General features: G+C 35.9%; 1 protein-coding gene and 1 long non-coding RNA gene across 10 annotated transcripts in view; one reads left to right on the top strand and one right to left on the bottom strand.

Moving 5' to 3' along the window:
- LOC144301802 (uncharacterized) overlaps positions 1-13,561 on the bottom strand; it is a 467,418-nt gene that overhangs the window by 174,287 nt on the left and 279,570 nt on the right. For 2 of the 9 annotated variants that reach the window (XR_013368689.1, XR_013368684.1), the window contains exon 5: positions 10,812-10,938. The exons of the other annotated variants lie outside the window; for them this stretch is intronic. This is a non-coding gene — a long non-coding RNA (uncharacterized LOC144301802). The remainder of the gene's footprint in view (positions 1-10,811; positions 10,939-13,561) is intronic. 9 annotated transcript variants of the gene reach the window in all.
- Positions 1-13,561, top strand: part of CYYR1 (cysteine and tyrosine rich 1) — a 106,235-nt gene that overhangs the window by 86,095 nt on the left and 6,579 nt on the right. Inside the window, exon 3 of the mRNA XM_077878897.1 lies at positions 1,805-1,962. Within this exon, the coding sequence (XP_077735023.1) occupies positions 1,805-1,962 (158 nt within the window). The remainder of the gene's footprint in view (positions 1-1,804; positions 1,963-13,561) is intronic.

The raw sequence follows: 13,561 nt of genomic DNA, 5'->3' as shown, positions 1-13,561 counted from the left end.
AGGTGATCTTGCTTAACTCCACAGTAAGCAATGTCATGGTAATATAAATACTGATGACTGATTTAACCACCAATAAAGTTTGTCTATGGGATCCAAATTCCCAAATACTATAAGAGGAGCCCATAGATAATATGTAAATGTAATTTTTTTAAAAAAATAAAGGAATGTAATTGTATTACAGAGAAAGAGAAAGAAAGTTACTAAAACAGAGGTGCCTGAGTGATTCAGTAGGTTAAGGGTCTGACCAGCTCAAGTCATGATCTCAGGTTCCTGGGATCGAGTCCTACATTGGGCTCCAAGTACATCAGGGAGTCTGCTGGCCCCTCCCCCTCCCCCTGCCTGTGCTCTCTTTCTCTCTCAAATAAGTAAATAAAATCTTTTTTAAATAAAAAAGGTAATAAAATGGGACACCTGGGTGGCTCAGTGGTTAAGCATCTGCCTTCGGCTCAGGCATGATCTTGGGGTCCGGGATCAAGTCCTGCATCAGGCTCCTTGCAGGGACCCTGCTTCTCCCTCTGCCCATGTCTCTACCTCTCTCTCTCTCTCTCTCTCTCTCTGTATCTCTCATGAATGAGTAAATAAAATCATTTTTTAAAAAATGTAATAAAACAATGTTTGAAGGAGCTGAAATGGTTACTTCTGGGGAGTTAGCCAAATTAGAAAGTGAAAATTTTCTTCATTGTCCCATATATATAAGATAATCACTATATATACATTCAAAATTTTAAAATATAAAAATACAGTTTTCTCCTTGCAATCATTCTACTGGTATTGTTAATATTTGTCTTTTCATTTGTAGTATTATTATTAAGTTGACCATGTATCATGAACATTTCACCTCACTCCATATGGACTTCTTCACACCTTTCAATCACTGTATCAGATTCATTCTCTGGGGTAACATTTTTTTTGTCATTTGGATATTACGGTGCTTCTGATATTTTGCTATTAGCAACAATATATTGATAAACATCGTTATTGCATTTTTGTGCCCACATGTGCTGTATTTCTTCCGAGAGCATTGCTAGAAATATTGCTAGTTGAAAATTACATCTTTTCACAAAGATTTCTCCATTTTCCAAAATGTGAACAAATGTAGACTCCTACAAATCATTCTATCTACACATAATGATAATATTGACTCTTTTGTGCAGTATTCTTTCTTTCTATGATTTTGTTGTGAGAGATGAAACCTGGAGAAAACATAATGTTAATAGAATAGAGGTTTTGCTTGCATTGTTCCTGAATTTAATGAGAACACCATGTTTTCTGAATAATTTTTTAAAAATGTTTATTTTGCTTCTCTCTGTTTTGTTAAGAAAAAGAAATATGCCAGTTCTACTTTGTGAAGAGTTTTAATAAAAATAAATGTTAAATTTTATTTAATATTTTGGCATTTATCAAGTTGTTTTCAGTAAACGTGTACTCACAGACAATAGATAAATTCTTTCCTGTTTAAACAGCAGAATAGTTTTTTATTTTTTTATTTTTTTAGTTTTTTAATTATGATTTTAGAGAGCATATCTGAATAATTGTGTTTTGTATAAATACATGGATTTCTAAAGTCAGAATCTGAATGATAGGTTTATCGTACTGGAAGAGGATTCCCTGAAGGTTTATAACTTTTTCTTATCTATTGAAATACACAAGACTACTTACTTGACTGATTCAGGGAATTATCTTTTTTTTTAAACATTATCCTTAAGAAGATTTGCAAAAAAGCATTTGTCATATAGTCATGGAGTTGTATTTGAAAGGTTTATAAGCCTTTTTCAATAAATGTACTTTTGTTTTTCTTTTTTAGAGGCACAGCAATTGCTGGCATAGTGTTTGGAATTGTCTTCATCATGGGAGTCATTGCTGGAATTGCCATATGTATCTGCATGTGTATGAAAAACAACCGTGGGACCCGGGTGGGTGTCATAAGGACCACCCACATCAATGCCATCTCTTCCTATCCTGGTAAGTAAGCACAATTGCTCACTCCTTCTGAAGAAAGAGTCAGATTCCTTAGTTATGCTTTACTCCTTGGAGAGAGGAAACATTAAAGACTTTCACTGCAATCATCTCCAAGAATGTAGGGCATTTCTGAATTAACGTAGATCGAAGCTCTACATTAGAGCTTTTGATGGAGATTACTTAAATCTAAGTAATAAAATCTACTCACATTTGAAGGTATTCATATTTTTAATGCTTGTCTTACTGACTAAAATTCCCAATCAGCCAAAGAGAAATAAATAGTTCATACCCACTGTGTCTACCTGCCAGAGTTCTGAGAAATAATTATAGAGAAAGTGTAAGTGACATGTCTTAACAAACTGGCATCTGATTTAGTAGGTATGTACGTCTTAAGAAAAATGATTGAATAAGGTTTTTATGTGTCCTCTTTATGCAAAGAAAACAGTTTTAACATAATCTGAAAATTCTCAACGAAAAGCAAAGGTAATGCATTAATAATTTGACAGATAATTGTTGAGAATCTACTAGTTCTACATATAAATATATTGAATACATATGACTTCATAAACAAAATACTGCATTTTGTATTATGTAATTACTCAGTAGTGCTTTCTAAGTCAGTACCATTTGACGTCTAAAAAGAGGTCAAGTTTTAAATCTAATGCATTCTTAGAAAGATAATTTCTTATCCACGGTCACGTCCTTTCTCAGCTCCTATTGTAAAGAGCACAACTTCCACATGCAATCTGCCCTGTGTATCAATTCCTTAATAACTTCCTTTCCCTCTTAACTTTTCCCCTATCATCTTCAACTTGAGGGAGCAAATTTCAGATGAATGTGAATATGGTCATTTCTCCTGTTCCTCTTTTGTCAGTTATTTTCTCCAATATCATCATGTTGGAGTGCCTCGAGGCTCAGTCTTATGTCTTTTTCTAGCCTGTATCTACACTTATTCCTTTGGTTAAATCATTTGGCCTCCTGGTAAAAAATAGTATTTATATGCTATTACCTCCTAAAGTTATGAATCTCCATTCCAAACCTCCTTCCAGAATTTCGGATTCATTTGATCCCACCACCTACTGGACATTTTGGCTTGGATGTCTCATAGCCATCTCAAGTTGAACATGTTCAATGTTGTACTTCTGATCATCCCTCGCAAACCTCCTCTGCTCACAGCCCACAGCCTTTATCCTTTCAACTGATGGCATCTCTGGACTTGCAGAAGCTCAGGCCAAAAACCTTTGAGTCATCCTTGACTCCTGCCTCTATCAAACCTACATGCAACCTACTAGGAAAACTTCCAGTTCCATCTTCAAAATATATGCAGTGTCTGACTGCTCACAGTCCCCACTGCTCCTTCCCTGGTAGGAGCCATCCTCAGCTCTCACGTGCATTGCTGTGATAACATCCTAGCTGCTTTTCCAGCATTCACTTTTGGCCCCCAGGGGTCTATTCTAAATCCAGTGGCCAACTTGAACCTTTTAAAGTAGATGTCAAATTATATCATTCTTCTGCTCAAAATCTCCCAGTGGTTTTCCATTTTCTCCAAAGAAGAGTCAAAGCTAGTGGTTCCTCATTTAATCCAGAGTAAAAGGCAAATTCCTGACCAGGGCCTGCAAGGCAATGCATGATTAGCTCCTCTTTTTATTTATCTGACCTTATTCCCTTGTCTACTCTCTCTTGCCACTCTGGCTCCAGTCACACTCTTCCATGAACACAGAAATACTCCATGTGCTGGTGAACACAACAGGGCACCCTCTCATCTTAGGGCTTTGCCTAGAACATGGACTCTCTCACTTAATTCAACTTTTTGATCAAAGATCACCTCCTGAATGAGGACTGCTCTGTTCTATTTAAGATTGTCTTATGTCCCTCCCCATTGTGGCCTCCTTATTCTGTTCTGTTTTTCTTTCCAGAGTGCTTTTAATCTTCTAAGATACCATATTGTTTATCTAATTGTGATATTTATTGTTTATTGCCCATCTTCTAGAATATTAGCTCCAGAAGGCAGGGATCATTGTCTGTTCTGTTCATCACTCAATCCCAAGTGTAATACCAGGACTGGTACATAATGGGCACTCAGCAGACATAGCTGAACAAGTGAAGAACACAACTCATGACAAGATCTCATTTAGTTATGTATCAAAACCTAGAGAATTTACCTTAAATTCCACCCGGAATATATAGTTTTTACTCACTACAAAAGCAATTTACAATTTTCAATCTTTCCAACTTACTAAAAATATTGTTGGGGTTAGTGTAATGATGTTAGAACTAGAGCATAAGGAAAAAATAGGGGGAATTATTTTTTATCCTTATTTTTTATCCTTTTTTTTATCCTCCCCATTTTAACCTGGTCAACCCCTAACTCAAGAGAACAGAGAGTCAGATAGAGACATTAATTGGAGAGAAGGCAAGGAGAAGCCCTCTGTAGTTAATATTCCAGTTATACTTTTGCTCGATCAAAAAAGTTTAGTTAAAATTAAACATTAAACATTTTAAAACATTAAAAAATATTTTTTCTAAAATTAGAATAGAAGATATAAAATATTTTAATGTGAGAGCTTGTGTTTTCCTGGGCTTGGAGTTTCTATTTCATGCATGGAAGCATGTTTTTAAAACTTTAACGTGGCATCATTTATACTGGCAGATCACAGCAGCATGTTGCATTTTCAGTAAATGCATTGTTCTGGGAACTGAATAATGTGAGAAACATAATAAACCTTATGGTGGAAGCATTTTTACTACAAAAAGGCTAGCTCTTCAAAGAGCATAATGTGCTTGATTACTTCCATTTCCTTCTCAAAGTTACTAATTAAGCTTTTACTTAAAAGATAGGAAAAAAACACAGAGTAGTATTGAATGCTTTACCAAAGTCTTTCATCTGTAGAAATATAAAAATTTTTACCTACATTAATTAATTAACCTTGTGATAAATGAGATAGCAACCCAATTTATTGTATAGACCTTCAGCCTTGGGGCCACATACGTGAGTAGAAAATAATCTAGCCAAGGTCATCTTATTCCTTGGTGAAAGCCTTGGTGAAATTGCTCAGTGGGGATGCCTACAATGAATATTATTACTATGCACTGGGGAGGAGATTACCGAGAAAAGGTGATTTGCTACACATGATCATTTGTTGGACAGTGACTTTCCAAAATAGTTTTTTTCCCTGCCATGCTGGTAGAATGAACAGTGTCTTGTTTAATTACAATTGTTTTAAAAACTGTTAGTGTGAAAATAAAAATTATTTGTCAAGTCTTATACTTCCACTACTTTCCAGAATTTCACTGTAAACAAAGGAAACTGAATATGTTAACCCTTTTTTTAAAAATAGATTTGGTTGATACACACTTGAAAGAAAAACAATACAGAAAGAGTATAACAGAAGACTTGGCCAAAAAAAAAAAAAAAAAAAATCAAATGACAACAAAAGGAAAACAAGAGATTTCAATGCTATCAGGACATTTGTAACCTAAAGTACATTATTGAACCCCCTGGTGATTGATAGATGATAGATAGATAGATAGATAGATAGATAATAGATAGATAGATAGATAGATAGATAGATAGATAGATAGATTTAGGTAAACCAAGGAGAAAGAGGGGAGGATCTTGGGAACAGAAAAATGAGAAAGGATGCATGTAGAAAGGAGTTGTGAAATTGGAAAAATTATCATTTTAAAACATAAGAAAAGTTTGGGACAAGTGTCATTAATGGATGCTAATCTGGGGGGAGAGGCTGTAGTGGAGCAAGACATTTGCATGGTCTTAAAGTGTCTACCCTCAGGCTTGTTTCTCGTTAGAAGGGGAAAAATAGTAACTACACAGTGGAAAAACCAGACATCTTGACCAGGCAGTAAAGATTAATATCACCAAAAAAGGACAGGTAGACATTTTGCACCTTTCAGCATTAATTACTCTGAGGATGGCACAGCTTCATGTGTGGAGGATTCTGACTGAAAATTCACACCCTGAATCTAAACATGAGAAAGTCTGAACATGGGACGCCTAGGTGGCTCAAGGTTGGGTGCCTGCCTTCAGCTCAGGTCATAATCCCAGGATCCAGGATCGAGTCCTGAATCAGGCTCCCTGTGGGGAGCTTGCTTTTCCCTCTGCCTGTGTCTCTCTGCCTCTCTCTCTCAGTCTGTGTCTCTCATGAATAAATAAATAAATAAATAAATAAATAAATAAATAAATAAAAAGAAAGAAAGAAAGAAAGAAAGAAAGAAAGAGAAAGAAAGAAAGAAAGAAAGAAAGAAAGAAAGAAAGAAAGAAAAAAGAAAGAAAGAAAGAAAGAAAGAAAGAAAGAAAAAAGAAAGAAAGAAAGAAAGAAAGAAAGAAAGAAAGAAAGAAAGAAAGAAAGAAAGAAAGAAAAGGTCTGACAAATCCAGGTTAAGGAACATTTTATAAAATAACTGACTTGTAGTCTTTAAAATCTCATGGAAATATTTCATCAAGAAATCAAAACTGTAGGGGCACCTGGGTGGCTCAGTCAGTTGAACATCCAACTCTTGATTTTTGGCTCTGGTCATGATCTCATGGATTGTGGGGCCTCAATGAGGAGTCTGCTCAAAGATTCTCTTTCTCCTTCCCCCCACCCACTCATGCACATATGTGCAATCTCTGTCATTATTTACTTTCTGAATAAGTAAATCTTTAAAAAAAGAAATAAAAACTCTGCATCATTGAATTCACCTTATTATTCACTGCCTCATTAGTATATGTACTGAACATGGAAAGCCTTCATGTACTCATCAAAGGATTTGATGATATGAGGACATGCTCTTCTGATTGTGCCTATATTTTTAGTGAAATTAGAAGCAAGTCTTCTGCTGAAAGTGGGTTGAGGAGATTCTCGTAAGTAAGGAATCTCAGAGAATGGATGGGTGGTAGAATACCTAAAGGAATGCATAATTTCCAAGCAACGCCAGGACTCTCCACACTTAAGAATATAGTCATTCATTGAAAGTGAGATCAATCAATATGATTATGCATTTTTCTCTAGCCACATGAAGCTCCTAGATACAAATCTGAGAGAGCCAAAATGTTGAATTTAATCAAGATTGGAGTTTTGTCAGGCAATGGAGGGAAAAGGAGATAAGAAAGTTGATGATAAATGCACAGAAATTATTTTAGTGATGGACCATAAATCTAAGCTGAATAAAGAAAGACATGAAGAGGTGACATCAGTTTAAATTAACTTTTTAAAATGTCATCAGTAAAATTGGAAATCTAGGTGAGATTCAAGATACATTTGAATGTGTATTCTAGAGAGATAGAGTGGTAGTCAGATTTACATAGGTACAACAAGGGTAAGAAAAAAATTTTTGAAGGCAAAAAAACTCCAGGTGTTCAAAAAATGATTAAAGAAAACAATTTAGGTGATACAGACAAACTGTTTAACGCTTCACAGAGCAGATGGTCTTTGTGCAGAGAACTGCAAAATAGGTGGAAGGCAAAGAGCTTTTATAGGATAAAGAATAAAAAAAAAAGAGAAAAATAGAAAGTACCTGATTTGCTGGGGCCACATAGATAACCTTGTTTGGGGGGAGAAGAAACAGGTAAGCATAGAGCTCAGAGTTGGCTTGACGTTTGGGGATTAGCTGACTGGATATTGTTTCCCATCAAGTGGAACTTCCCAGGGAAATGAAAGATTTGTTTTTTGGGTTTTTTTTTTTAAGATTTATTTATTTATTAATTAGAGCACACACACAGAGAGAGAGAGAGAGAGGCAGGAGAAGGCAGAGAGAGGAGATATAGGCGAGAGAGATATAGGCAGAAGGAGAAGTAGGCCTCCCACAGGGAGCCCGATGCAGGACTCGATTTCATATCCCAGGATCATGCGCTGAGCCAGAGGCAGATGCTCAACCACTGAGCCACCTAGGCATCCCATGGGACATGAAAGTTATCTAAGTTTTGATTTGCTGCTGTGGCACCCTGGCTAGGAGCAAGCTCCATCTTGAGGCTAGACACTCCAACATATGAATGTTGAAATCATCAAGAATGCTAATAGAAATCGTGTTGCAGAGAAAGACAATGGGCCTCATGCTAAATCGTCAATGAATGAGAGTCTAGGGCAGAGTGGACCACAGGTATTAATAAGAAGTAGAAAGTAGGATAATCTCATGGTGTGTGCTACAGAACAGCTCAGGTTTTTAAGGAGAGAACATGGACCATGGTTTAAAAAGTGAGAATCCCAGAGAATACCCAGTGTACCTTCTGGCCCTATAGGATGTAGAGTGTGGGAGAAAATGAATACCTGTGATTTAATACTGCTAGAGGGGAAGCTGCCCTCTCTGGGAAAGTTTGACTTTAATTAAAATAGAAAAGTGTGGTGAATGTCCACTTCTGTTCCCTGACACAACTATCTCATGCATTCTTCTCTCTTCTCAAAGCTCAAAAAACCCCTTATTTTTCTCACTTTCAGCAGATCTCATTTCTCTGGAAAACAGACACAATTAGAAGAGGATTTCCTCATATTCTGAGCTAGACTCACATGTAAAGGGATGGAAAGGTGAGATTACAAAGAGCTCTTCTAACAGTGGACTTTGTGGTCTCCTGAGCACAGTGAAAGGAGGTGGGGAAAGTTTAGATAATTAATTAGATTTGATGTGTAAAGCCCTCCAGAATTAGAGGTCATGATGAAAGATGTTCTAGGAGCTTGTCTTTCTCATGGTAACAGAGGAATGTAAAATATGACACTACTTCTCTTGAAGCTCTCTGAGAGGAAGGGGAATGATAGCTTCTAATAATATCATCCTTTTGAGAACACGTTAGGCCACTGTTGAGAAATGTGCAGGATTGGGTCTGTCTGGTGGGGATGGAGGCAGTGGAGGTCCAGCTGGGAGCTCTGTGGGCTTCTGCTCTGAGTAAGGTTCAGGCAAATTGTGAATAGTGGGGTTTGTGAGAGGGTGGAGAAGGTTTGTTCATAGCAATAACATTAGGAGTTGTCTTTAAAAATGTCATAAACTATATTTGCCTGGATGGCTTAGAAAGTTGAGCATGTGACTCTTGGTTTCAGCTCAAGGTACAATCTCATGGGTCATGGGATCAAGCCCCATGTGGGCCTCCACCTTTTTCATGGAGTCGACTTGAAGATTCTCTCCCTCTGCCCCTTCTCCCACTTGTTCTCTCTCTCTCTCTCTAAAATAAATAAATAAATCTTTTAAAATGTCATAAGTTAATGCTAAGATGTATTAAAAGATAAATTGAGGTATACTAGAAATTTTAAGTGTTTATTTGAGCAAAAATTGATTTGAATCAGACAGCACCAAACTGGAAGTGGTTAGGAGTACCCCTCCCTATATAGCGAAAATGTGGAAGCAAAGAAAGGAAATTATTTCACTGGCTATAGCTTAAAACCTAGTTGGCTGTTTTGATTGATTGTCCTTAGTGTTTTGATTTCATGTTTGAAGCATTTACAGACTTATATTTTAGTTTGCTTACCATGACAACATGTTGTGCACTTTGAACTTACACTATGTTATAGGTCAATTATTTCTCAGTTAAAAAATATTTTTAAAGCATGTTTTTAAAAATGTCATGAGATTCACGTGTCCTAGTATATACTAAAACCATTTAAAATAAAAAATAATTAAAATGAGGTGTTAATGGTACAAAAAGATGTAGCTTGGTCATTGGAACAGAACAAGTTCATTAAAATTTTACAAACTTAAAGAGAGATAACAAAACAATGTGAAAAATGAGGATTAAGAAGGCATATGGATAATTTGGCTTGACCAAAATTTAAAACTTAGGAAAAATAAACTTTGACACAAAAATATATCAAGTAAAATAATATACATAAGGAAGCTATAAATATATAATTTAAATGGAAAAACTCAGAAATAGTTTGGTTATATATCAGATATCCAAAAGAGAAGGCAAATTTTTAAGTTTAACAACAGAGAAGAGATCAAAAAGATGAAGAAGCATATATTTTGTTATATACAAGTTTTAAGTTTTGGTATGTCAATAAGGTAAAAATAATATAATTAACCATTTTGACACTTATTTTTAGAAAGATACCTAGAAAAGATACATAGATTTGTATACTTGTTTATATCTTATCTTAATTATACCTTGATTCTAATTAAGATTTCAGTTTTTAGATTACCAGTCCAAAACAAGCAACAATCACCCAGTATAAACTTCAAACAGTAGGGGGACCTGGTGGTTCAGCCAGTTAAGCATCTGACTCTTGGTTTTGGCTCAGATCATGATCCCAGGGTTGTGAGATCAAGCCCCGAGTCAGTTCCATGCTCAGTGCAATCTGCTTGACCCTCTCCCCTATTTAACTCTCTCTTTCAAATAAATAAAATAAATCTTTAAAAGAAATATAAACTACAGACAGTAAACAAGTTGTAGATCAATGTCAAATCTAGCTACTACCAAAGAAATGTAAAATAAAGAGCTATTTTTTCTATTAAATTACCAAAATGTTAAATGATAACCACTTAGTTGATTCCTGGAATTTTAATCAAAAGGAATAATTCAAAATAATTTTTAAAAGTCTATGTGTAGAAGGATATCCATCTCTCCCTTATTTATGATAAAAAATTGTTAATCTCAAAATAAGTGAACAATCAGTAGAATAATATGCAGCCATTAATAATAAAGTTTATGAAGAATATGTAGCAGAATAAGAAAAACTATAATACAAAGTATAAAAACATGTAGTCATTTTACATGACTACAAGATATAAAAATCACAAATGATTAGAAGAGACTATATATATTATTTATTAAAGTATAATGACAGAATTATGGATGATTTTTCTCTGTTTCCAAATTTTTAAAAATTATGTGGTAGGGGGATCCCTGGGTGGCTCAGTGGTTTGGCGCCTACCTTTGGCCCAGGGCGCGATCCTGGAGTCCCAGGATCGAGTCCCACGTCGGGCTCCCAGCATGGAGCCTGCTTCTCTCTCCTCCTGTGTCTCTGCCTCTCTCTGTGTGTGTATCTATCATAAATAAATCTTAAAAAAATAAAAATAAAAATAAAATAAGTGTTAAAAAAAATAATGTGGTAGGTTTTGATAATGCTGTGCATCTCCCCCTTTGATTCGGAGATGTTGACCTGAGCGAGTGAAAAACATTAAATTTCTTCTATGGAATTTCATACCATCCATAAATTCTGAAATATTGTAGAAAACTATGACATTGAAGATGAATGGCATATTTGCTGTACTTAAATCAGAGAGTTGGAATATTGATGATGAAAGATTTCAAAGGCACCATATCTCCAGCTGCATCCATACATCTTTGAAAGATGATTTGACCTTTAAGAAAGAACAAAACCTCTTAGAGTTAATCAGGAATTTTCTAAAATTGATACCTTGAAAAGTTTACTTCCTAGTGAAACCTTATTATCTGCAGGAAAGAAGGACAGCACAGTCCACAGCTACACAAGTCTTATTTCAAAATGTCTTCCAGTAGCTGCTATGATAAAGGGTGTGCTATGTTTATTTCATGATGGATAGTCCTCAAAATATTGTTCTTCTGCATTATATTATCACTTTATCAAACTTCAAAGGCTATATAAGAAGGTTATATGAATGTAATCATATCTTAAATTTGCATGTTCACCATGCAGCTGTATAAACCATAGGGAATCTCACTGAAGTGTCCTCTAGCAGTTTTAATGCAGAAAGCAAAATATAAACGCTTTGTTACCGAAGCATAAAGAGACTCCACGGCTTCATGACAGAGAATGGTGCAGAGTCAATCTGATTCTACAGAATTCTACAGAATCATTCAGTGTGTGCTCCACAAGTAGGAGGTAGGGAAAACCTTCAACATAAAAACAGCTTAGAACCACACGATTACAAGAAACAGTTCAATGGGTATCCAGCTGTAACTTTCTATTTTACATGGAGCCTGTATTTGTTGGCTTGGATGAAGTATATTATAAATCTTAGTTCTCCTGGATATAATGAAGCAGAGGAGTGGGTGTAATGCAGAGGGAATGTGTGTTTAGACTCCACAGGAGTTGTTCCATTTTGTTACAGAAAACAAAGCTTTTGATAGTCCAGCCTCCAAGTGTAGAAAGCAGCCTTAGAGAAGCTGGAAGCTGTATACAGCTGTGTCCTGTGCCATGAGCCCTTGGCCTGTAGAGCCCACTGGAGACTTGTGAAGCCTTGGCTCAGTAGAGCAGTCCTCAGAGGACATCCTACTCGGTTCTCTCTCTACATTTTCCTTTTTCTTAGATGACCCACTTCTGTGTCCTCACATCCCTGAGTACAGGCTCAGGGATGATCAGTAAGTGGTTTAAATCATCAAGCTCCTGATAAAGCAAGCCAAGTTAAAGGGATCCAGAAGAAACATTGTTAGTGTTTGCATATAGGGTGAAGCCCTATGTTTGTACCTACATATTGATCAGAACACTACCATAATCTTATGGGTAAGAGCAAAATTTAGAAGACATTTTGTTTATATTTTATTTTTTTAGAACTTTATTTTTAAATGATCTCTGCACCCAATGTGGGGCTCAAATCCACAACCCAGAGATCAAGAGTTGCATGCCCCACCAACTGAGCCAGCCAGGCGTCCCTAGAAGACATTTTAGAAATATGTTTATTGAAATGTTGCTTGTTCTTTTCTGCCATTCTAATGTTAAAAAAGCTTTCCCATTTATTTGCATTATTATGACACTAGTCTTGTGATTTAGACTACATTCATAGCAAGCAATTACAGGATGTCAATTTCCAACTAGAATCATGATCTTGATGATAATTCAACTATTGGAAAATCATCAGAGGGGTTGCTCAGTTGTTGCAGAATGATTGGTTCTTGAAGACATGGAATACTCAAGGGGTACCTCTCTCCAATCCTTGACATGGGATTGAGATCACTACAGAATCCATAAAAAGTCACAATAAAGTGTATTAAATGTGATTTAAAACACACTAATATATATTACAGCAAAATAATTTTTAAAAATTTATCAAATAATATTTAGAAAACTAAGTTCTTCATTCCCATTCACAAACATGCTTACCAGCACTTTTTTTTTCTTATTCCTATAATGGCTCCATGGCCCTCTGGGTTACAGAAGCCCAATAAAGGGTGCCCAATACCTGGACACATTCTTTCACTCTCCACCTGTCTGTACCTACCTAGTCATCACCTAAGAACTCAGCTGCCCAAGGTGTCATGATTTTTCCCCTCAATGCCATATGTCCTGCATAATCCTTCACATATACTATTACATCATCTCTCCTTTTATTCTACTTCAATCCATACTGATGAGAAAATCACCTTCCCAAAGCATATTTGTTTGCATATTCAAAAAATCTCTGGTAACTGCACATCACACACTCTTTATGTGATATTCAAAGCCCACCAGGATGATGATACAATCAGATTCCTCAACACTTTTTCCCATCCTCCCCCCCCCGCCATGTACTTTTTGCTTTCAACAAAAGTGCTCTCTTGCTTCCATGCTTTTGCTCAATCTGGAATCAGTCCCTAGTCTTTCCTTTATCTGCCCAAGAAACTTTCCCTAAGCAACCAATTCTAAACATTTTGGCCAATGGCACCATGTTTTGTAGCACTTGACCTTTCATATATATGTGCCTTCAACCTATAGGCAAAAATCAT

This window comes from Canis aureus, chromosome 30 (assembly GCF_053574225.1).
Source record: "Canis aureus isolate CA01 chromosome 30, VMU_Caureus_v.1.0, whole genome shotgun sequence".
Taxonomy (NCBI): Eukaryota; Metazoa; Chordata; class Mammalia; order Carnivora; family Canidae; genus Canis; species Canis aureus.
This window is presented reverse-complemented; position numbering and strand designations above follow the sequence as displayed.